Below are 22,866 nucleotides of genomic sequence, written 5' to 3' on the forward strand. Positions count from 1 at the left end.
GGAGACCGCGATGCTGCAGGTGGAGAGCCCGCGTCCCCCGAGCCTGGACCAGTGCTTGGCCGGCGGGGTTCGGGCCCGCCTGGGCGGGAGGGAAGGCAGCGGGGGCGCGGTGCCTGCGCGCAGCCCCAGTCCAGCCTCCCGGCTCTGCCTTTGGGTGCTGAGGTTTGTGAAGTTGTAAAACTTGCTCGAAATGTGCTTAATTATCTGTGTGTTATCCGGCTGGCCCGCCCGGCGATGCAGCTGTCTATTCCCTTCAATTAATACGAGGTTTTGAACTCTAACTGGAAACGTCCTGGTTTTAGGACTACGAAACCTTTGGGAAAGGGAGAGGACTCAAGCACTGACAAAAGTTCCGTGTCAACCCCCCAAAAATATATAGGCGACGGGCCCGCAAACGTGCAGCCGTGCCGGCGGGCGCTCGGGGGCGGCGGTCTCAATTTTGGCCATTTTTCAGCGATCCTCAGCGGCGGTGTTGGGCGTGAAACCAAGCGACCCTGGCTGGGGCGAGCCCCCCGCTGCTGCTGTCCGGGCCGGGGCTGCGGGGCCGCGGGGCGCGGGGCCGGGGGCCCGCCGGGGCAGGGCGAAGCGGTCCCGCCCCGCACACAGCGCCGCACGTGAGGCGCCGGCCCCCTCCCAGCTGAGCGCTCAGCTGACCCCGCCGGCCGAGGGGCCGGGCCGCGCCGCCGCTCCTCACTGGCGCAGCGCGGGGCCCGGGCCGGCCGCGCCCGCCCCCGCCCCCGCCCCCGCGCCCAGCCCCGCACCGCCCACCGCCGCCGCTGCGCCCTTCGCCGCCCGCACCTCCCCGCAGCCTGCCCCGATGCTCTGAGCCCGCGCGGCCCCAGACCCGGCCCCTTCCCGGCCGCGCCGCCATCTCCCCGCGCCCCGTGGCGGCCATTGGAGCCGCCCGCTTCGCATCCAGGGACCCAGCGGGAGGAGCAGCCGGCGCGCCGCCATGGACAGCCCCGGCGGCGTCACCGAGGAGAAGAGGTACCGCCGGCCGCCGCCGCGGCCTCCCGCGGCTCCGGGAGCCAGCAGCGCGCCGCCCGCCCCCCGCTCGCTGCCCGGCCCGGGGGCCGCCTCCCCCCCACCCCGCCCGCCCCCCGGTGCTGCCGGCGCCGTCCCCCGGGCTCCCCGCCGCCCCCCGCTTTGTTACGGCTGCCCCCTCCCCGTGCTTCGTCCCCCCTCTTCCCTCCCCGCGCTCCCCCGGCCCGCGGAGCGCTTCGCTCTTTCATTCCTCCTCCTCCTCCTCCTCCCCGCCGTCCACGTCGCCATTTTGTCGGCGGGGGGAGCGGGCCGGGGCCCCGCGGGCGGGGGGCTCCCTGCGGCGCGGCAGGAGCTGTCCCTCCCGCCGGGCCTGGCCCGGTGCGCCGCTGGCTCCGCGGGCGGCAGCGCGCCGCGTGTTTCCCCCCGCTCGGCCGCGGGCGGGCGTGGGCCCCGCGCTCTCCGCCGTGGCGGGCGGGCGGCCTGCGCGTCCCAGCCGGGGCAGCGGCCCGGGCCAGGGGCTGGCGGCGCGGCCCCGCGGTGGCGGGGGGAGCCGGGGGGCGGCGGGGGCGCGCCCTGCGCGGCCGCTGGCGGGGAGCGACCCGGGGGCTGCCCTTGCTCCTGGGAACGGGTGGGTGGGAATCGATTGCGCGTTATTCCGGGCGGCCGGCCGCCGAAGCCGGGGTGGCCAGGTTTTGTGCAGAAAAGGGCCGCTTCGGCATCGGGAAATACTAAGAAAACCAAAACCAAAACGTATGGCGCGGGGCGGGCGTGTGTGTGTGTGAGGATGGCGGCCGGACAATGTGAGTTGAGGAGTATGAATAATTCACCGGGGGTTGTTAGCTCAGATTAGGAGGGGAAATAAAAGCCTTAAAAGCCTTTGTTACACGGTGAAGTTAGGGAGTTGGGCTATTTGGGTGACCAGATTTGCGCGTTGGTGCGCGGCCGGCGCGCTTTGTGGAGGGATTAATTGCCGTAATCGCCATCTGCAGAAGACGCCGTTTGTTTATAGTGATATCGATATCTCTTTTTTGTTGTTGTTGTTTTTTTGTTTGGTTTTTTTTTTGGGGGGGGGGGTGTTTGTGTGTTTGTGTCTTTTTGAGATGAGTTTTTCTTGCTCTTGTATCAAAGGGTCATCTGAGTAGGTTAAATGCAGTAAGTATGAAAGCGTGGAAGCTGTGCTGGGAAGGAGACTGGCTGGCTTTTAAAATGGATGGTGAGCTTTGTGCTGAGCTGGGAGCGCAGGGTGCTGGGCTCTGACCAGGGAGAGCTTCACCTCTTGGGCAGGGTCATCTCAGCGATCAGTTGGAGTTATTGCGGCGGTGCAGGGGGTGAGGGAGAAGGAGCTTTTTAGTCTAAGGAAGCCCATACAGTGAGGCACCTGGGGGTGGCACCGATTCAGTAACCTTTGGGGTTTTTTACTCAAAGTTAATGGCTGTTGAGAACCCTGGGAGAAAATGTTGCAACAGAAATGATTATTCTGTGCTTTGCTCTGCTGCTCTTAATTTAGTGGCAGGTCTAGAAAGGGGGTTTGAGACCCAAGTTGTTCTCTGTTGCTGGCTTTTGGTTTTGTTGGTTTTGGTTTTTGGGTTTCTTTTGCCCTTGGGCATTTATTTTTTACTTACCATTCTGTCCCACTTGGGTACATTTTTTGCAATTTCCTTATCCTGGATGTAATCTGCTTTCTTCAGAATGTGAAAAACAGTATGCAAAGCTTATCCTTCCTTCCTAAAGGCAGGGCTTAAGAAAGAGAATTTGTTTTCTGTTTCCTGTAGACGAAGTTCAAAGTTGGGAATGTTTCTTATAAAACAGTAAGGAATATTCAGATTACTTTTGTTGAGGGTTTTAATCGAAAACATAAAGTTGTATCTGTGGTATGCTCATCTTGGGGGCTGTGAATGTGCAGTTGAGCAAAGACGGCTAAGCAAAAAAGGAAGGATATGAGCTCACTAGAGAACTTACTGAAGATCTCAAGCATTTCTCAAAAACCTGTGTTGTTTTAGACAGGTTTAGGTTTGACGGTGTCCACGTTCAGAATACCTTTAGAGGAGAAGACCTTCCAGTCCTGTTCTTTGGTGATGAAGCTTTTGCTGATTGTATAGATAGTACACCTCAATTTTGATATGTGTTAAGATCCTTTTATTCCTTGTCTCTCGCAGTGCTTGTATTTGGATAGTGTTTAGCTCTTGACAGTTGAAGTGAAGCTGGTAGTTTGCTTAACTTATGTGCCATGAGATGCAGAAATGGTGGAATTTGACCCAGGTGTGTGTCTCAGTCTTGTATAAGTGAAATTTAGTCATAATAGTAACTGGAAGTGTGGATTCACATACAGGTTTGTTGAATCCAATCTTTGATGTAATCACAAGCTTCTCATGTACACAGGGGTCAAGATTCCGTAAGAAACTAAGCATCAGCAACATGATTAGGTATTGAGTTATTCAGGTTTTAGCTGTTCTTCAGTAGTTGAATCACTTTCATGTGCTTCTGGGATTTCCCCCATCCGCTACAAGGAGAAAGTTTATCTCTGTGCAAGGAGTGGGTAAAACAGCATTGTTGGAAGCTTTGTTTGCTTATCAGTTCTCATCTGATTCAGATTTAAGGAGCTTGTTGAGAAGTATGCTGATTTCTCTCAATGTTCTTTTAACACGTTCTAGTGCGGGGATGGCTGATGCTATGGAAAGTTTTTCTCCAGGTCTGTGGTGTGACACTTCACTATTAGCAGAGTGATTCTTGCACCATTTTTAAGTAAATGAGCCATTTAGGGTTACTGGTTACTTTGGCTAGTGGCTTGCAACTGGTAGATACATTAGAAAAATGAATCTTGGATTGGTTTAAGTCCTTACTTGTAGCATAAAATACATACTTTTAATGGTGCGGGTGCTAAATAAAAAAAAAAAAAAAAGCAGGAGGATTATAAAAAGTGATTTCTTGAGTGTTCATTCTGAGTTTTGAGCTGGTATAAAGCAGTGGAATGTCACGTCCTGACTGAGTGCCTTGCAGAAAAACTTCAGCTTTCAGTTTTTCAGAGTTGGGACTTGAAACTTAACATCTAGTATCTAATGAGATGATTTGAAGGATCAGGGTTTTGCTGCTGGATCTCTGTCACTGAGGTCCAGCTCCAAAATCTGTTTGAGAAGCCCGGGTCCTGTGCCACGGGCTCTGAGGGGCAGTGGCTACTGCTGGGTTTTTTTTCCTGAAACATGTGTGAGGTCTTCAGGACTGTATGTGCCATTGCTTTTTGTCTTGTTAATTTCTTTCAGTGCTGGTGGAACTGAGCCACCATTGCTAGAGCTGAAAGTGAATACAAAACCCTATTGTATATACTCTTAACTGTACCTCTCTGCGTGTTGTAAAGAGAGGAGATACCTTTCAGTAAATCTCCTGTAGAGTCTCCCTGCAGGTAGGGGAGGGCAGAATGGTTTCTGACTTACAGAACAGGGTTTTTACTCCTTTCTGGACTTTTCTGCACTGTTTGCCTTGCCATTGGGCTTACCTGGTGGTAGTGTCTGTGTTGTCTGTTCTTTGCCATTTCCTCAAACATGAGAGTTTTGAATTCCTTCAGTAAAAGTGATCAGAAATTTTCAGTGCCTGCTAAAGATGAAGGCAGCAGCGTAGTGCTACCACCCTTCCTCCTTGTTATCAAGGCACTGAAAATTAGGGAAGAATAGCTGTGGAGGATTTGCCTGCTGCAGGTATTTTCCATAATTTTGCTCTGTTGGTGCTTTGGTTTCCTTTTATCAGTGAAAATCGGAGTATTTGGCAGTATGTTGATGGAAGTAGCAGGAGGGTTGTCTGCTTCTTGTTTACAGTTGTGCTTGCTTTGTGCTTATAAAACCTAGTGTCTCCAGTCTGTAGTCTGGGTCTCTTGGTTGGCATGTCTGAATACCAACAACTGGTCCAACCTAGTGAAGAGGTCTAGTATAGATGGGATCAGGTCATCCAAGTTGTCAGGTGGTCTGTAACAGGGTGATGGGGTGATGGTAAGAGGTTTTTATTTCAAGTGCTTTAAAGGTTTTTTTTTAGCAACTCCCCCTTCTGTAGAAATGTTCTTCCTTTGTGGTGTCTCTGGAGACACGTCCTGGACCATTTTTGGGAGGGAGGAAACATATGTAGCTGTATACTATTACCAGCAACTGAAAGTCTGGCAATTAAGTCATCTATTGGTTTACAGGGGGAGGTGTGAAGTTGATAATCCATTTTATACGCTCATTTAATTGCTATCCCCACTTTCTGGTTGGTTTCTCTCTTCTCCGAATTCTCCATTACAGGTTTACTTGGGTTAGGTTAAGATTATGCTCGAGTATGTCCTTTGTAAGCCTTGAGAAACATAGTTGCATGCTCTGTTTTTACTGCCACCAGAAGAGAGGTCAGAGAAATCCTGCTATCATGTGCAGGACTTCAGTCAGCAGTATAACAGCATGCACTTACCTCCTCTGCACCTGGTGAAAGCACCTGTAGACCTTTGTTCCTCCCTATCCTTGAACTATAATGTGTGGCGTGTACAAAGCTGTATCCAGAACTCTGCTGATGGTGAGGTGGGGAGTCAATAAATATTAATAATGCTAGGAAATGTCAGCAGTGTTGTGGTATAAGCCCAAACCCTTCTGAGGCTCTTAAGAGTGTGCATGTTCACTTCAGTGTGCTTCTGACCTGAAAGGCTTGAAGACTATTGCTGAGCCTGTGTAACACTGGATTGAATTCTTGAGTGTGTTCATGTTGTTTAATAGCAATATTGCACCAATTTATGTTAGAAGGCTGTGTTTCAAGTAGGCTTGCGTGAGACTTTTGGTATTAAAGGGGGCGCTGAATGACAGAAACTGTTGATTTTTGAGTATTCTTTTTTCTTTGTGTAGTACAGAAGAAAATTTTGCAGTGTTCTCTCAGTGTATTCTTGAAGAGCTTGGTGTCTTATGATATGCCAACAAAATAATTCTTACATGATTGTAGAGTGTGCATTGTTAAGTAAGCCCAAGAGGGAAGTACCGCATGGTTCAGTGGTGGTATACAAGAGCATCTAGATTTTCCTGATGATACTGCTTTTTCAAGGAGATGCAAATACTGATCTGATTACAAGATGTGTTCTTTAAAAAACAAACAGCTTCAAAACAAAACTAGATCTTGCAAGAACCTTAGCAAGAAGGCGCAGTAACCAGTTTCTAGCAAGCTGATGTCCAAAAGGAAAGAATGTTGCAGATTACAAGTCATCAGCTCAAACGCTCCTTTTATCTTCACATACACAGTTATACAGACAGGTGTTTACATGCCTCGGAAAAACCACCTAGGTAATGCATGGAAAGAACTTGGACCTTAATCATCTTTTCATGTTATAACAGCCCTTTCTCTTTTGAATTCGAGAAAGTTTGGGCATTTTGAGCCTCTCTTGAGAAACATTCTTTATATTAGAGCAAGCAGAAGAGCATGCAGGAGAAGCCAACTTTTCCATGGGGTCCTGGTCTGAAATGGGAGATGGTTGGGGGTTTTATGACATGGAGAACTAAAAAAATGGCCCAGGAGAGAAGGTGAGCCTTTTAACTAATGACTGAAAAATCAGGAAAGATACAAGTTTCCTAACTACCATTGGATATGAAGGCTATTCAGGTTTTCCTCTACTGAGATGTCTGCTATTTAGCTTAGAATAAAGTGTCTATGAAAATTAAGTTCTCATATTATTTAGGAACATGAACATGAAATCAAGTGAATACATACCAGCAGATATATATATTTTTAAAGACAGTTTATGTAGGTGACAAACACTTCGGGGTTCTTTGATGTGGAGCTGTAGCCTCAGTTGAAGTCTGTTCATACCAGCCTGGGGTTTTTGGTCCAAGATCTCAGTGTGTGTTGATAAAGAGGAGTTACAGTGTATGCATAATCTGTCCTTTCTTTCTATTGAATCCTGGTAATACTGGGATTTGTGCAAAATAGTAGCCTTTTAAAACGCTGAGATATTTTAGTACCAAGACATTTGAAATGACTGCTGGCACTGAGGAACTGGAGCTTCCAGATGATCCATTAGTTGTTCCTTAAAGTTACCTAATACACAATAAACTTTGTGTGTGTTGAGAGACACTGTGCAGCTTCTGTTTTAATTTGGTGTAGTGTGAATGAATGCTTGTTAAGCATTTTGAGGAAAAACGTTAAAACAGGTCTTGTGACTTGCTACGTGAAAATAGAGCCTGAAGTTCAAGTGAAGAGTTGAGGAAACTGAATAGGCAGCAGTGAACTGTGCTATTATATTTACAAGAGCAGAAGTTTTCCCAATTAAGTTACTAACCTTTTCAACTCGATTTATAATAATCCTGGAAGCGTTACTTGAAAAAGATGATCCATTTTGTTTACCAGAATGAGTCGTTTCACTGTCAGTTCTAAACCAAAACCAGATTGGTGTTACTTCATGAAAATGCTTGCATTTTAAGAAGGAAAAGAACTTGAGGCCTGTATTTAGTTAGTTCCTGCTGCTGGCAAGTGAGAATAGTAAATGGACTGTTATGCTAGAAGGGGAGTTACTAGAGGCTTACCTCCTCATATTTGTTCCCTGCTCGCATCCATTGGAAGAGATGGGAATATGTTCAAAGGAACAGAAGACTTGGAAGTAGTTCACATCAAATATGAAGGCTGCAGCCTCTACTACTAAGTTAAAGAAACGAGAAGCTCTATATGGTTTAGCTGGGGACAGGATTATTTGGTGCTCAGTCCTTCAGAAAGGACTTTTTTTTTTTTTTTTTTTTTTTTTTCCCCTTGCACCCTCTTGAATCTACTGGATGTTGAGCTGACATTGCTGCAGGATTTCTGTCCTAGCTATTGTTGTAAGCATTTTTCTTGACTGCTTAGCAGATGTGTTTGTTCTTTATTCATACAGGGAAAATACAATTTTGTATCTCTTGCTTTTGTCCTGTTTTTTTTAGTTCTTAAAGCCTTTGATCAGAAAATGCACTGTTAACTGGAAGCAGTTGAGGAACATGAGGTGAAGGGACAAGAACTTGGATGGAAGCAGTGAGGGAAAACATCCAACCTCCAATCTGGAGAACCTGAACACAATGACATAAAATAAATTATATATCTTAAAGTCATGATTTAGACTAGTAGTAGTTACTTTATCAGGAGTCTGTATCTGCCTGAAGTTAGACAGTTCTTAGTTAAAACATTGTTAACGGAGAGCCTGATGGGTATCTTGGGGATATATTTTGCATCTTTTTTGTGAGCTTTGGAGAAGCAAAAGCAGGGAGAGCATTTAATGGCTCCTTGTATGAGGCCTGTGTCCATATCTCTCTTTTGAATAGCTGTGGGTTTTCCTGTAATGATGAATGCAATTTAACTACCATGTATCTTTCATCCTGAAGGGCAGAGCACAGCTAATTAAAAGGGAAAAAAAATGCTGTATTCTAGGAAAAAGCCATATAACCTAGCCAAAAAAAAAAGAAAATATCAGCATTTTCTTACAAGCAACCACTGTATTCCATGTGGTTATTTTAAAACTGTAAATTACTACACAAAGGTAAAATATCAGTCAGTGGGTTACATTGTGTAGTAAGACACAGCAGAATCACTTCACCTTGTTCTGAATGAGAAATACTAATTTTGGAAGCTTTTACCTTCATACTCTCCACTTTCTAACAGGGACATAGTGGGGGTTTCAAGTCAGTTCAAGGCCACATCCACGTGGTGGATAATCTTGGCAGTGTGGTCCTGTGCTGGCTTCAGGAGTTTCAGGCTCTGCTGCTGGCTTTTAAGTGCCATAATTTACCTGTCTGTAAAATGCTGTTTATGTAGACTTCATGGTCTTGATAGGAAGACTTTACTTTGTAAGTTAACGCGTAGCTCAGTGGACTCTCTTCTTGCTGCCTTTCCCTACCATCATTTTGCAGACAGCAGTGGGTTTCAGTGTTCACTCACAATGTTTGTGCTGCTGTAGCTAATTCAGTCTGAACTGCCTGCTTGCTGTTGTAATTTGTTAGGGGTTTTTATAGTTACGGGGTTTTTTTGGTAGTAGTCAAGTTATGGTAAATGCCTGTTACTACCCTCATGTAAAGAAAATGGTTTAAATTGCAGTGTTAAAGGTAGTATACAAAGGAATTAATTTTAATAGTCTGCATACAGCGGTGCTATCCCTGCTTGGATATTATGCTGGTTTCTGCAGTTAATCTCTTTTAAATCTTTCTTGCTGTATGTAAAGAATTTCTGATTTCTGTACCTGAGTTAGATTACTGGATTGTAATGTTCGTTAATTCATAATGAGCAAGACTTTCTTCTAGAAAATCACATGCTTGTGATTACACATGAGATTTGGGTGTGGGGGTTTTCTGTTTCTTTGGTATTTTCCCCACAAGAACTCTCTACACAGCCTATTAAATAAGGAGAATTGGTAAATAAAATTGGCCGTAACGGTGAAAGTAATAATGCTTAGAAAGGAAATCATGTTAAAACAAGAAGAGGCAAAGCTGTAACCCTGAGTTCATTGTGAACTAGTAGCTGAGAGATTGCACTAACTCTGTAATGCAACTATAGGAGGAGGGAGCACCTCTCCTAACCAATCTGGAAAAAAGCAAAATCTATGGATAATATGTGAATATATTACAGTTCCCAGAAAGCCTGTGTTTTCAACTGAAAATTCAGACTTTGCACTAAGTGTTTGAGAGCACAGTCTGAAATGTCCTTTCCCCCACCACTGGGAGCAGTGCTTGGGTACCAGGAGCAAGGAGCCCCATAAGCTGGCACACGAGACAAAGCTGGTCCTCTCGCCCCTTTCTGCCCCACTGCCTGGGTTTTCTCTTCTGTAAACAGCAAAGCCTGGGGCTCCTTCACAAGACTGACTGTAGTGGACCCAGTTGCCCCTACGTGTAACCTGTTCTATTGCTTGCCTGCCAAGTGGCGAGTGGTCTGGGCTGCAGCCAGTCAGGCTGGACAAGTGTTAACTGCTGGGCTGGGAGGTGCGAGGGCATGGCGCTTTGGGGGGTGCTGCCGCTTTGGGCAGTGTCTGCGTGGGTCTGCCTCAGGGCTTGGTATTGTAACACTGCAGCTCCATTTACCCTGGTTTAAGTTGATCAACTTGAATGAAAAAGTATTTGTAAGGGTATAAGGGGGCTAAGTGGCATGTTCTCCCTCTGTGCCAGGTGGAAAATGAAGGGGTTTGGGCTGGGTTGATTTGGTTTTGTTTTTCTTCGGAAGAATACATGCATTGTTGGCTCACCGTATATTTAAATAACTGTATTTGAGCAGTGTTCACTTACATTATAAACCCATTTTTCATACAAAGTTGTCTTCAGGGGTGTTGAGTTACACCATTGTAGTTTCTCTGTGCCAAGTGCTGGCTTTGCCTGGGACTTCTTTCCGTGGAAGAATAATTTAGTAAGCATTGTGCCTGGCAGCTCCGGACAAAATAAAGATCTAACAAACAGTGAAGAAAAACGAATGGCTGCATATTCAGTGCAGTTGAAAGAGTAGAGCTCTGTCGTAATCTGCTCTTGGGCAGTCTGCACCCTTTAAGTGAGCTTATATCTGGCTGGTGTGTTCTTGGTGGGCTGTTGCGCTGTAGGTGACAGTGGTTGGCATGGATGTGTCTATGGTTGAGCTCTTCAGATGCTCCACATGAACACAGCTAGCTACAGTCATGTAACGATACTAGCATCTGGGTGTTCTGCTGGGGTATGGCTGCACACTGGGAGTTGTGCCTCTGTCCCATGCAGCTGTGCTGGCAGAAATATCTGGTTTAGGCTAGGCATGAAAAGATGACCAGGTTTTGTACCAACCTCGGGAATGAATTCAACCTTAAAAGCTAAATATAAGGCCACTCACAGGTCTGCTTCCTAAGTTCCAATACCATCATGATGACATATTGCTAATGTATTATTGTATCGTAATAGTTACGTCTATTTTTTGTGTAATGAAGAAAAACTGAACCGATGTTATAGTGGATCTGGTTTCTATGACTCCGTTTCTAAGCCCGGTATTTCCCATACTAGTTTTACAGTCTGAGAAGAGGTTGTATCTAACACTGAAATACTGGGTGTGAGTCTTGTACTCTGGAAAATGATGGGAGTTAATGGCAGAACTGAAAACTAGGTAAAACTCGATAATAAGATGTTACCAGATTTTGAGGCACATTATTCATTTGGATTATGTTGTTTCCACATGGTATACTTCTATAAAACTGTTTAAGAACAGATACCATGGTAAATACAGGGCTACTCAATTGTGGAAAACAATTCTAAAGGGAAAAATGTGAATTACTATGAGAAGATGGTTATAAATATTTTGAATGTTCTCAAAACCTGGATCAAGAAAGATGAGCCTGCATTAATTAATACATGCACAATAGCTATTTTACATAGGAATTGAAAACACCTATAGGGCAAAATCTACCTGATTAGAGGAACAGTAAGTTAGAATGGGAGAAAGGCTAGAAAATAGGTAACGGCAGTAAAGCAACAAACGGGAAAAACCCTGATTTCTTGTGTTAATGTAATATTGTGTACACAATATAAAATTTTCCTTAATGCTGGTTGGTGATTTAAAAAGCTAGAAGGAGACAAAGTTGACATGTTGCATGTTTTAAGATCTGTCTGTTGGCCATTTTTATTCTAGTTATTTTTAACAGAAATTTATCAGTTACCAATAGTATTTTCCAGGGTTCTTCTTGGTTTTATTTGTCGGTGGTAAATAAGCAGGAACATGTCAGCTTTAAATGTGGCCGTTGATTAGTTTTACACTTGAGGAGATGAAAACTGTGGGCTGCATTTAGACAATGGGGGAATTGCTTGTGAAAATATGCAGTGGTGGGCAGGGTCTTTGGGATGACATAGGGTAGAACGTATTGTTTGAGAGATGCTCAGTCCTGAATAGTTCATATGACCGTAATGACAGGAGTTGCATGTCTGAATAGAGAGGCTGCGTTAACATCTGTAACTGATGCACAAGGGATTGCTGATGGCGTGCTTTGTTCTGAAGGCTGTCGGGCCAATTCTTGCTTGCTTTAAAACTTCGTTTCTGTTTACCCTGCTGTATTTTAAAGCCTTTTTTATTTAAGGCAGTGGGTGGAAGCCTGGTTAACATCCTTAAGCTGAGCTCTTGGTTCAGCTGCAGTGAATCCTGGTGGTGAAATACCTTTTTGCTTTGAATGTCTTAACTCAAATATCTTTTGGAATTCAGATGTTTATTCAGCTATTGCATATAAACATCTCTTACACACAAAAAGTGCCTAGTATTGGGTTTTAAACTGTCAGTGAAACACTGCTTTCTGTGAGCTATGATGCATAACCTGCTTTGGATTGCTCTCTCCTTCTGTATTCTTATGGCAGAAATACAAAATGGAAATGAATGTCTGGTACTGAAATTGTGCAGGAAACATCATACCTGAAAATGCATGCAATTTCCTGTCTAGCATCGGCATTTCTGATATTTTCATTGCACGTATAATCCACTCTTCAGCTGAGATTTTCTTCTGAGTCTTTAGGTGTTTTTCTTTCCTGCAAGACTGATAGCAGAAGGTTGCAATACAGCTCTTAAGTTTGTGATTTGTTTTAAATGGAGCTTGGTTTCCTCTTGTCAATACAGAATTGTATTTCTGTTGTGAAGACCATGAGTTTTACATGGAGCAGTTCTGAAAATCTCTTAAATTATATGAAGTTTTTTAAGCTGATGTTGTGTAGTTCACATCTTGCTGTTTAAAGTACTCTTCCTTGAGCTACCCCCTTCCTCCCCCCCCCCCCCCCTTTTTTTTTTTTTTTTTTTTTTAAGTTGAGAGAGAGCTCACTTAGGAAATACATTTTCTCTCCAGGAATTCAACATCCTTTAATTGACTACAGAGAAATCTGTGGGTAGCTACACATGCTGATGGTGTGGTTTTTTCATTTACTTTATGCAACTGTAAGTAACAAAGCTTAGAGTAGTTGCGACAGTAAAGGATTTCTTTTTCGGGGGCTTTTTTTTTTTCTTTGGTGGCATCTCATGTTGAGGCAACTCTGACTTCACTTGGTAATTAAACCTCATTTGTGAAAGACCTTTCTCCTATTAATTTGATGCATTAAAGAAATGCTCTTTGAAGCTGGTAGTTAATCTTCCTATTTAAATTGCTGGGTTTTACTCAGATTGGTTACAGCTTAGTTTTAAACAGCAGCTAAAAATAGCGAACTGTTGTGTTATACAGTTTAAATATCTATCTATAGTAGTAGCCTTTCTAGAAAGGGAACACCTAGTAAGAGTGAGAGGAGACTGCTGTTTGGACAGCACTGGTTGGTACCAGCATCGCCCTTTTCCTTGAGTTTTGCCTATTGCATAGTCAGGCACCACTTGATTTCCTTACCTGGGATTAATTTTCGACAGAAACACTATGAGCTCAATTTGAGCAGTGTTTCAGCTGGTAATTAGTAATTCAGTGATTGTGAGAACTTTTCACTGTTCATGTTGAAGTCAGCTGCTAAGTGTGCTAAAACCAGGCAAAAAGCTAGAAACTAGCCAAATATTTTCAAGAACATCAGGCTTTCAGAAAGAAAATACAAGGGGAAGAGGCCAAAATCACAACTTGGTGAGGTTAGCTGGCATTGTCCTTGTCTACGTGCCCTTTGTGATTCACACAAGCTTGACAAACCTGTAGACTTGAGGTGCATGGCATTATTGCCAAAGCATGGGGTTTTTAACTTAAAAGTGCCTGCAGTTGAAAAGGAAGCCGTGACAAAACTGCAGGCATCTAAGCAGATGGAAACCAACTCCCTCTAGAAATTCTCTTCTGAGTGTCTATTGTAGCACAAACTTTCTGCAGAGGAAGGGATCATGAATGAGTAGCTAATAAAGAAAAATCGGAGGTATAAAGGTGAATCTGTCTAAGGCAGCATAATTACTTCTGTTACCTTTGTCAGTGAAATCTGCGGTCCAAGCAAGAGGGTAAAGAGAATCCAGAAGTTTATTTCCACCCTTAGTTTTCCACCAAGATAAAAGGTACATTAGGCCTGTCTTCAGTAAGAAATGTTTAATCAATCAGGTTACATAGCTGAAATATTTTTTCAGTATTGTTAAAGGTCAGACTTGTAATGGCTGTTTCAGGATATACCTGTATGTCAGGAGGCTCAAGCTTCTCAGACCAAGATATCCACGACTAGAGCAGGAACATCTGTTGTCACAGGGAAACTGAATGTGAAGAAATCTGCAAGATGGGGAAATACTATCAGATATCATAGACTACCCTTCTGAGGAACCTCAGGTTATATTCATGGAAACTAATAGAACCATTGTATGTCTGGAGTTTTTTACAGTTGTAATACCCATAGTCCTCCAAAGATCTCTGACTATTATGTTGATCTAGTGATGCTTCTCATTACACAGGAATAGTATTACTGTGATCTAGTAGCCTGATTTTGCCACCAAAGGAGAAAACACAATCCTATTCTTAGCTCTTATAAAACTTACGATTCTGAAAATCAAGTTTCTAGCGCTTCCTTCTGCTAGCAGCAGCAGGGGGTAGGAGGAGAGGAGGTCGGGGATGAGGGAGGCATACAGTTTTACGATGGGAAAAAATGAAGGTAATCGCAGAAGAGGTTCTGATGGCTTCCTTTGTCTTCATCACAGCTTATTAAACTGCTTTCATGTTTCAAGGCAATCAATCATGCTTCCAACGTCGTCAGTCTTAATGGTATAGTTGCTTGCATGTTTCTGCACAAACTAAGCGGGTTTTTGGCTGTTGTGGGTGGCACATCAGGTAAAGGACTGAAAATGTGTTCTTTTGGATATGTATTCTTCTGCTTACATTAAAATCTGGTTCATTATTTCCCAGGCAGTATCAGCTCGTGGATTGCTTTCCTCTATCATTTGTGGTACCTCTCACAAGATGTGTGCTAATTAAAAAGTGCTTTTGCACAGATCTGCAGCCTTAGCAACGTGAATTTGGCAGTGGTAGTATGTGACTCAAGTCTAGTGAAATTTGAAAAAAGTAATTCCATCACTGTTGGTCATAAATAGGTGGTTTATTTTCTGTCTTCTTTCAACTAGTGATGTTTAGTTTCTTTCCGATAACACTAAAAGGCATGCAACTTTGAATTATAAGAGCAGTGTTTACAGGCGTATGTTAATCTTGCAACTTACATGAAAGTTGGTGAAAAAAGGGTATCCTACAGATTAGTGCAACTGACTTGTATCTTGGGTATATGCAAAATGAAGATAGTGTGCCTTCAGAAGATGTAAATGTGTCAAGAAAAATGGACCGTAATGCTATATGCTTTTGTACCATCCATTCAAAAATAAAAGCACATCTAACTACGGTGGCATAATTTCCTCAGGGACCACAGCAGCATTGAGTTCTTGTTCAAATGTAAGAAAAATTTGGAGTTCCCATCTCAAAATGCTTAGTTCAAAACTCACGTGGCAGATGCGTGAGAAAAACGTGAACTGGTATGGGTACTGGGAAAAGGGAGAATTGGTCAGTGTTACCAACTGACGGGGAGAGTCTCGGTTGTTTCTGTGCTTGCTCTTGTTGGGCTGTCCTTTACTTCATGTGTCCTGGGGGAGGCGAGTCTAACAGAGGCACGGTGGAAGGAGAATGAGGCAACTGCTTAACAGCTGGAGCTTTCCAGAATAGGGGAGACTATGGAAAAGGCTATACTGGAGAAAGAGAGCTGGGAAAAGGACTTCTTGGATCACTTGAAAAGCAGGACACCTCATGGTAAATCAGTATCCTTGCTTACTGACCCGTTAGGTGGGCTTTGTAAGGATGATAAAAAGGGAAGAACTTGGAGAGTGTAGACAGTGCTACTGGAGCATTGAGCTGGAAATAACTTAGACTGTAGTATTTTGAGTGGACTTAAGGGGTTAGGAAAGAAGAAGGAAACAGGATTTGGAGGCTAGAGAGGGAGCCGTCAAGGTATGAGATAAGCACTTCAGGAACGGTTCTGAGTACATAGCTGACTGCTTGGAGAACTGCTCTTGTTGAAAGACTTTGTGAGATTGAACTTAGTTCTGGCAGAGCACAACTGCAGCAGGACTCTAAACGCAGAATTAGTTACACTTCTAAACCAAGATTTTAAATTATTAAACTTTGATATCTGGTTTATCAGCTACTGGGCAGCTTAGTTGCAAATTTAACTTGCACGGAGAACTCTGTTTCCTGTATTAACCCCAAGCTTTGTTTATATAGGATTAGCTCAGAACGCAGAAAAGAGAAGTCAAGAGATGCAGCCCGGTGCCGAAGGAGCAAGGAGTCGGAAGTATTCTATGAGCTTGCTCATCAGCTGCCCTTGCCCCACACTGTAAGCGCACACCTGGACAAGGCATCCATCATGAGGCTGACCATCAGCTACTTGCGCATGAGGAAGCTGCTCGATGCTGGTAAGTGAGTAACGTAGCAGGATCTGGCAAAGGGGCTGGAGGTATATTAAGAAAGAAGCTATTTGTAAAACCTATCAGCATAAATAAATACATTAATAGCTGCATCCTTTCTATGGAAAGGTGGAAGACTTTACAGTAGAAATAGGCTTTTGGTGATGGCATGGGAAAAAATGGCCACTGTTCAACAGACTTTGTTTTTCCCTTTCTATTCTGGCAATCCTAGTTGGGTCATCACAGCTCTAGTGCCATTTTCAGTCTATTTAACCCTTTTCCCAAAGTTAATTTCTTCTGTTTAACCTTCTTTTCCCCCTAGAGCTGTTTGTTCAAACTGTGCTTTACTAAACCTTACGTGGTTGATGCAAGGCTGGCTTAGCTAACTAGCGGTTTCTCCTTAATATAAGCTGCAAGGAAATTTTTGTAATTTTTATTCTGCTGAAGGTGAAGTTAGCTGAGACTATATCTATCTCTGCAGTTAAATCTACCCAGAAACTACAGGATTATCTGAGTTAGCTTATGAACCAGTATCTGTGTAGCATGCCACAGCTGCTGTACTGGTTATTTGTACTCATGCATGCCTGCCTGTACCGTATGGAGGTTACTTTGGTAACTGTACTCTGAAATGCCTCATAGAAAGCCCCTGAGAAAAGTTTGCAATGTCTTTTTGAGATAAATGGTAATATTTTTGCCTTTTTCTTTAAGGTGGAAGGTGTATTGGTTTATGCATAAAAGCACAGAGAGTTAACCTCACTCTTAACTTTCTGTGATTTGTGATACCATTACTAGAGCTTGAAGGATTTAATTGATCACTTAGATAAGTGAATTATACTGGTTTTGACAGTCCTGCAAGATTGACTCCTTGCAGACTGGTGCCAGCAGTCATTCCTGATGGGGAGTGAAGAATAGCACTTTTTACTTAAACAAAAATGTGTGGCTGCTTCTAGGTGAGCTGGAGACAGAAGCCAAAATGGAGAAGGAACTGAACTGTTTCTATTTGAAAGCTCTTGATGGATTTGTCATGGTTCTGTCTGAAGATGGGGACATGATTTACATGTCTGAAAACGTGAACAAGTGTATGGGACTCACTCAGGTGAAATACTGACATTTCCTAAGACTGTTTCCAACCTGTAAATTTGTTACATTTTTGTATATGTAAAGTTAAGACACCTGTGTACCTTTTATTTTTTTTTTTTTTTACAGTTTGAGTTGACAGGGCACAGTGTATTTGATTTCACTCATCCATGTGACCATGAAGAGCTGAGAGAAATGCTTACACACAGAAATGGTAAGAAAGAAAAAATCTATTTCATTTACTTAAAGATAGTTCTTGGTAGCATTAGTACAGTTGGATATCTGCCAGAGAAAGGTGTGGAGGGAACAAATAGTGTGTTTTGCTGCTTAAATCTCAAAATAAACCTTGTTCAGAGATAGTAACAGAAAAACCAAAATGTTTTGGCAATATCCTAACTGTAGGAGAGATGAGGCTACTCTTTAATCTAAAACAAAATTGATGACTAAAACGGAGTTATTGAGGATTGAAAGAATTCATGTGCCTACAGGGATAAAATTAGAGGTAGGTTGAATGAGAATTACCTTAAGCAATTGCTGTAGAAGGGTATGGAGAAGTTAAAATTGGTGCATTAGTCTTGGTCTGAGCTTGCCTTCACAGGACAACTTAAAAGAAAATGCTTTCTTCCGGAAATCTGTGGATACTATATTTGGGACACAGAAAACCTGATCAGGGAGTACTTGGACAGCCCCCAAAAGGGCTTTGGGATTGATGCTTCTCTGCACCTTTTAATTGGTGTGTGAAATTGGTATCTTTTCACAGATTTCTGACTCTTCTCCATCTGAGGGAGTGGAACACTGTGTTCACATGTTCTGTATGCTTTTCAATTTAACAAATGCCCATGAATTACTGCTTTTATGTCTTCTAAAGGTTTGGTAATGACTATAAAGACTTGGCAGCCTGCATGCCTCCAAATAAATCTGCTTTTCTCGGTTGTTAAAGTCTAAAATCCGACCTTTCTAATTCCTGTTTCATCAAACAAGGGTTATATGGACTCTGAATCTAGATAGTGATGAATTACCAAGCCCGACCTCTGCTTTCGTGTAGCGCTGTAAATCAGACATCTTTTCTGTTGGCTTTCTATTTAATTCAGTGGAAGACACCTGATAAGATAGCATAGCATTAAGGGCCCCAACTTTGATTTTGTAAGCATTTTCTAAACTTGTCTGCCCATAGTATTGAAGTAAGTCTAATAAGGCTAGATTAGACTTCCCGCCTCCCTCCACCTTTGGAATATAGTAATGCATCTGGGGGTTGGGCTGGGCTTGGGGAAACAACTTCACAAAAGCAGTGTAAAACAACTGGTCTTGTTGCAAAAACTTATTCTTAAAAATGGCCTATTTCTAAGTTTCCTGCAGACCACCTCTAGCTTGTCGAGAATGACTAGACTGGAATAAGATGTCTGGAAAGCATTATTACAAAATCTGTTTTGCAAATGAAGTTGGCAGACAAAAGTCTAAATTACAGTAATAATGGTACATTTTTATATTTATTAGTATTCCCAGGTTGCATTCTACTGCAGCTCTTGCTTAAGTGGAATTATTTTGGTTTTGGATTGAGTATTAAATACTCCCCTTTGGGACTGTATGGGTGCAAATGAATATAACTGTGATTGGCAGAAAAACTGAACTGCATTCTGATTTTATGAAGTTGCTTTTTAATCTTTCAAAGCTGGTGATTTAAAAAATAGTCCAGTGCTCAATCAAGACTTGAGAAAGTTGCTTCATCTTTTACAGTTGCTTCTCAAAGTAGAGCCTTAAGCATCGGGACTTGATAATAATAAAGCTGTGTGATCTCCAACTATAAATTTCTAGATTGGTTTAACTCTTTCAAAAGCATACTGAATTATCTAAGTTTTGGCCACTTCTCTGAACTCTGCTGTATTTTTATTAGTTTTTTTCCCCCTCCTTTACTGAGGATATTTTGATGTGGCATAAAGTAGGCTTGTCCCCATTAGTCTTTGCCTCTACTAGAAGCTATACACGATGTAGCATGGGGCTTTTAACATTTTTTCGAATTAATTTTGTCAAGCTAGTAGCTGCAGTACAAGCCACGATGCAGAATTTCATAGCTACCATTGTCTGTGGAGAAGGAGAGCAAATTATTATATAAACTTGTATCAGAAGTAAGCTTTCATGTTGTAAACTTCCACCCCCCACCATGATTTGGTCCTCACTCTTTGGCATGTCTTGGCAAACTCACTCTTCTGCTGCTCTTTATCCGAAGTGTTTTATTTCCTTCTTCCACGCACAGCGAGCTGCTTGCAGCTTTCTTGATAGGATCAGTTTGCATTTTCTTTGCCCAGAATAGCCTAGCTAGTAATTGACTCTGAAAGGTTCTGCCCTGTAAAGGCAAAAACTGAACTTAAGGCCTGCTGTTAGCAAGTAGGGCCAAAAAATGAGTGCTACTAATATTAATTTGCATTAGGAATTCTTGACTGCCCCCCTGCCAAGAATCGAGAATGCTAATAATGTGTTTAAAAACTTGGTCCCTGTTTACACTGAGTATAAATCACTGGAGATATTTGGATGCATGTAACCAGCAGAGTAGTTAATTTTGAACTGAAAAACTTAAAATACCGTAGTCCTAAAGACCTACAGGCCAAAACTTACTTGATTTGAACCTCCCTGCAGAGAGTTACCGATGCCTTTCAATGCAGACGAACTCAACAGTACTTTCATTCTGCACGTTCTTATGATACAGATCTTAAAACATTGAAACTTCAGGTTTTTGTTTACCTCACAGTAGAATTAGTCCTGAGAAGTGTTATCGGAAGTGGTGTTAGGTTGATCAATCTTTTTAATTTTTTGGGGTCTTTCCCTAGTCTTAGAGTTCCATAACTTGTTGGTTGGTTTGTTGGGGTTTTTTTATACCTTTGGAAGATGATCCAAGAGCTTAAGAATTGTTTACTATTTGCTTTTTTGTTAGGTCCTGTGAAAAAGGGCAAAGAGCAAAACACAGAGCGCAGCTTTTTTCTCAGAATGAAGTGTACACTGACTAGCAGGGGAAGAACAGTGAATATAAAGTCTGCTACGTGGAAGGTAACTAATGCAAAGGAATGTTTACGTAGTTTGGCAGCTTCCTCTTCAGATGTCCTAACACTGTATTTCAACATTTTTACTTAGTGAAACTCAAGCTCATTACACAAAATGCTTAACTAATTTAATGATTGTGTTTCAATGTGCTGAATTTTAATGCTGAATATGTCACAGAGGTAACTGAAACAATGTTGTAAAATTAGTTTTTCAAAACTCTTTGAATGAATTCTCCTTTTTAAATTAGAGGTAATTTACTTACTAGAAATTATAATTACTAAATATATTTGCATAAAGCTTTCTCTGAGAAAAAAATATTTGACCCCACTTATGCTGATACCTAATTTCTTTTGATTTGACACTGTGAATGTGACAGTTGAGGTCTCTCTGAAGGACTTCAATACCATTCTTTCTGAAGCTGCTGGCTATCCCTTTTGTAACAGTTGGAACAAAAAGAGTCCAGCCTAATAACTTTCTGCAGTGAATGCATTTTCTCTTCTGGACAAAAAGTAACCTTTTACTGTATCGAGTGGTATTGTGGTTCACAATTCTCTTTTATAACTTAAATTTAGTTATTCTGGATCAAACAACTTCTTTGCTGCTGTCTGTGAACAATTTCTACTTCAGAATTGTTAAAAAACAAAACACAAAATATAAAATTTCATTGTCTCTTGAAGAATATATTTGATCTCTAACACCACGTCTGCAGAAGAGCCAAAATGGAGGTTGCTACTATTACCATAACATTTAAATAGTAAGATGCCTTTTGCTGAGGCAATTGCTTCTCAGTGTCATCATTAAGGTAACTTTTCCAAAGAAGAACAGTTCACAGAATTGCAGAAATGTCTAGCGTTGCTTCAGCCAGCACCCAAGAGGAAAGAGTTGGCAGCCCGTGTACTCGTGTCGCAGTCTGTGTAGCATGGGGAGGAGAACTGCTGCTCTCCTTTAGCCAGCACCTGAAAGCGCTGCTGCGTTCTGGTGTTGCTGGCATGTCGAGGGGGAGGGGAGGGGAAGGACTTTGCGCTGGGTGCGCTAAGGGAAGCACAATTGTGTGTTGTCTGACAGGCAAGAACTTAATCTCTTTCTAAAGTATAACTTTCCCATAGGTACTCCACTGCACTGGACACATTCGTGTATATGACACATGTGGTAATCAAACTCACTGTGGCTACAAAAAGCCTCCCATGACATGTCTGGTGTTGATCTGTGAACCTATTCCTCATCCATCAAACATTGAGGTCCCCTTGGACAGTAAAACGTTCCTCAGTCGTCACAGCCTTGACATGAAATTTTCCTATTGTGATGAAAGGTAATACATATTTTGTACTTGAAAAATTTGAAGGAATTGCAGGGTTGGTGCATGTTGGCTGATGTTGGCCTTGCACATTTATGTAGTCTAACTTGTTAACTTGATTCATCTGTGCAATGGAACCATCAGTGGGATGCTTTGGCTTTTACTAACTGATAAGGATGTCTTATTTAAAAGCCAGATTTTTAAATCTGAAGGAGAGTGCAGCGTTATTGCTTTGGAATAAATCCTTTGCCTGCAGTTAACTGCCTGTGCAAACTGGTCTTTAGTGTAGTGGCAGTGATTAAATCGAAATGAGAAGATTCTTCTGGACACTGAAAAAACAGGAAGGATTTTAGGATTGTCAAAGATGGTGATGCATTTTGGTGACTGAAAAGAGTGTTTGTGTAACGCTTGTCAGATGCGTTTCATTGCTACCGCTTCACCCCTTTCCCTTCCTCAGGAGGTCAGTGCCGGCTTTCTCCAGTTCAGGGAAAAAAAAACCCAACAAAAAACAAACAAAAAAACCCAAACCCCCAAAAATTTCAGCTGTACTTCTACTATGATCCATCTGCTGTTGAAAATGATGTTTTGGTACAAATCATGGATCGTAGTCAAATACATAAGACTGTTCTTACTATCCTCTGGAAACTTTGCTTGACAAATTTGAACAACAGAAGTGAAGGGAATCATTGGCCTGAGAGGTTTTTTTTGTGGTTTCAGGGGGTTTTGTTTGTTTGGGTTTTTCGTGTTTGTAATCTGGTATTATTTGTTACTGCCTGTTTCCTTTTATAACAAAACCAAACTCCTAACTAGTTGCTGCAGTTAAACATCTCGTTGCATTTGTGCAGTTTATTTCCTGTCCTCTGCTGTAACTACCTTTCTGGGACTGATGGTGTCACAGAAAAGGTACTTATTTGGTCACATTCTGCATGTAGAATAGGGCAAAATTAATGTGTTCCCCTGGTTAGCAATGCCCTCTAGGGGCTGAAGGAAAGAGAGTCTTCTTTAAAAGCTGGCCGTGGTTGAGTGGGAAGAATAAATCCCAACTCCTAATTTCTCTTAGTTGCAGATTTAAAACTGTTGAAGCATGTCTTTTATTTTATTAAATTCTCATATTTGTGTAAGCTGGATACACAAGTCCATAAGTTGCTGGTCTACCTTTCAGAAAAAAAGAAAAAAAGTCT

At 42.6% G+C, this 22,866-nt stretch overlaps 1 protein-coding gene and 1 long non-coding RNA gene across 7 annotated transcripts in view; one reads left to right on the forward strand and one right to left on the reverse strand.

The window, feature by feature from the left end:
- Nucleotides 1–746: 746 nt before the first annotated feature.
- The window catches only part of HIF1A (hypoxia inducible factor 1 subunit alpha), a 35,377-nt gene continuing 13,257 nt past the window's right edge, over nt 747–22,866 (forward strand). Inside the window, exons 1-6 of one of the 5 annotated variants that reach the window (XM_055802438.1) lie at nt 747–987; nt 16,100–16,290; nt 17,232–17,377; nt 17,488–17,572; nt 20,285–20,397; nt 21,498–21,700. In XM_055802438.1, the coding sequence (XP_055658413.1) occupies nt 953–987; nt 16,100–16,290; nt 17,232–17,377; nt 17,488–17,572; nt 20,285–20,397; nt 21,498–21,700 (773 nt within the window). In that variant the 5' untranslated portion in view covers nt 747–952. Of the gene's footprint in view, nt 988–1,593; nt 1,613–1,764; nt 1,785–13,918; nt 15,629–16,099; nt 16,291–17,231; nt 17,378–17,487; nt 17,573–20,284; nt 20,398–21,497; nt 21,701–22,866 lie in introns of those variants that run through there. The other 4 variants (XM_055802423.1, XM_055802448.1, XM_027793089.2 and 1 more) reach the window with 4 other exon arrangements.
- Nucleotides 6,699–22,866, reverse strand: part of LOC114013390 (uncharacterized) — a 31,435-nt gene continuing 15,267 nt past the window's right edge. The window contains exons 2-5 of one of the 2 annotated variants that reach the window (XR_008746901.1): nt 14,024–14,116; nt 13,824–13,926; nt 12,331–12,451; nt 6,699–8,009 (exon numbers count right to left, since the gene is read on the reverse strand). This is a non-coding gene — a long non-coding RNA (uncharacterized LOC114013390). The remainder of the gene's footprint in view (nt 8,010–12,330; nt 12,452–13,823; nt 13,927–14,023; nt 14,117–22,866) is intronic. The other variant, XR_008746906.1, reaches the window with a different exon arrangement.

Source organism: Falco peregrinus, chromosome 1 (genome assembly GCF_023634155.1).
Source record: "Falco peregrinus isolate bFalPer1 chromosome 1, bFalPer1.pri, whole genome shotgun sequence".
NCBI classification, from domain to species: Eukaryota; Metazoa; Chordata; class Aves; order Falconiformes; family Falconidae; genus Falco; species Falco peregrinus.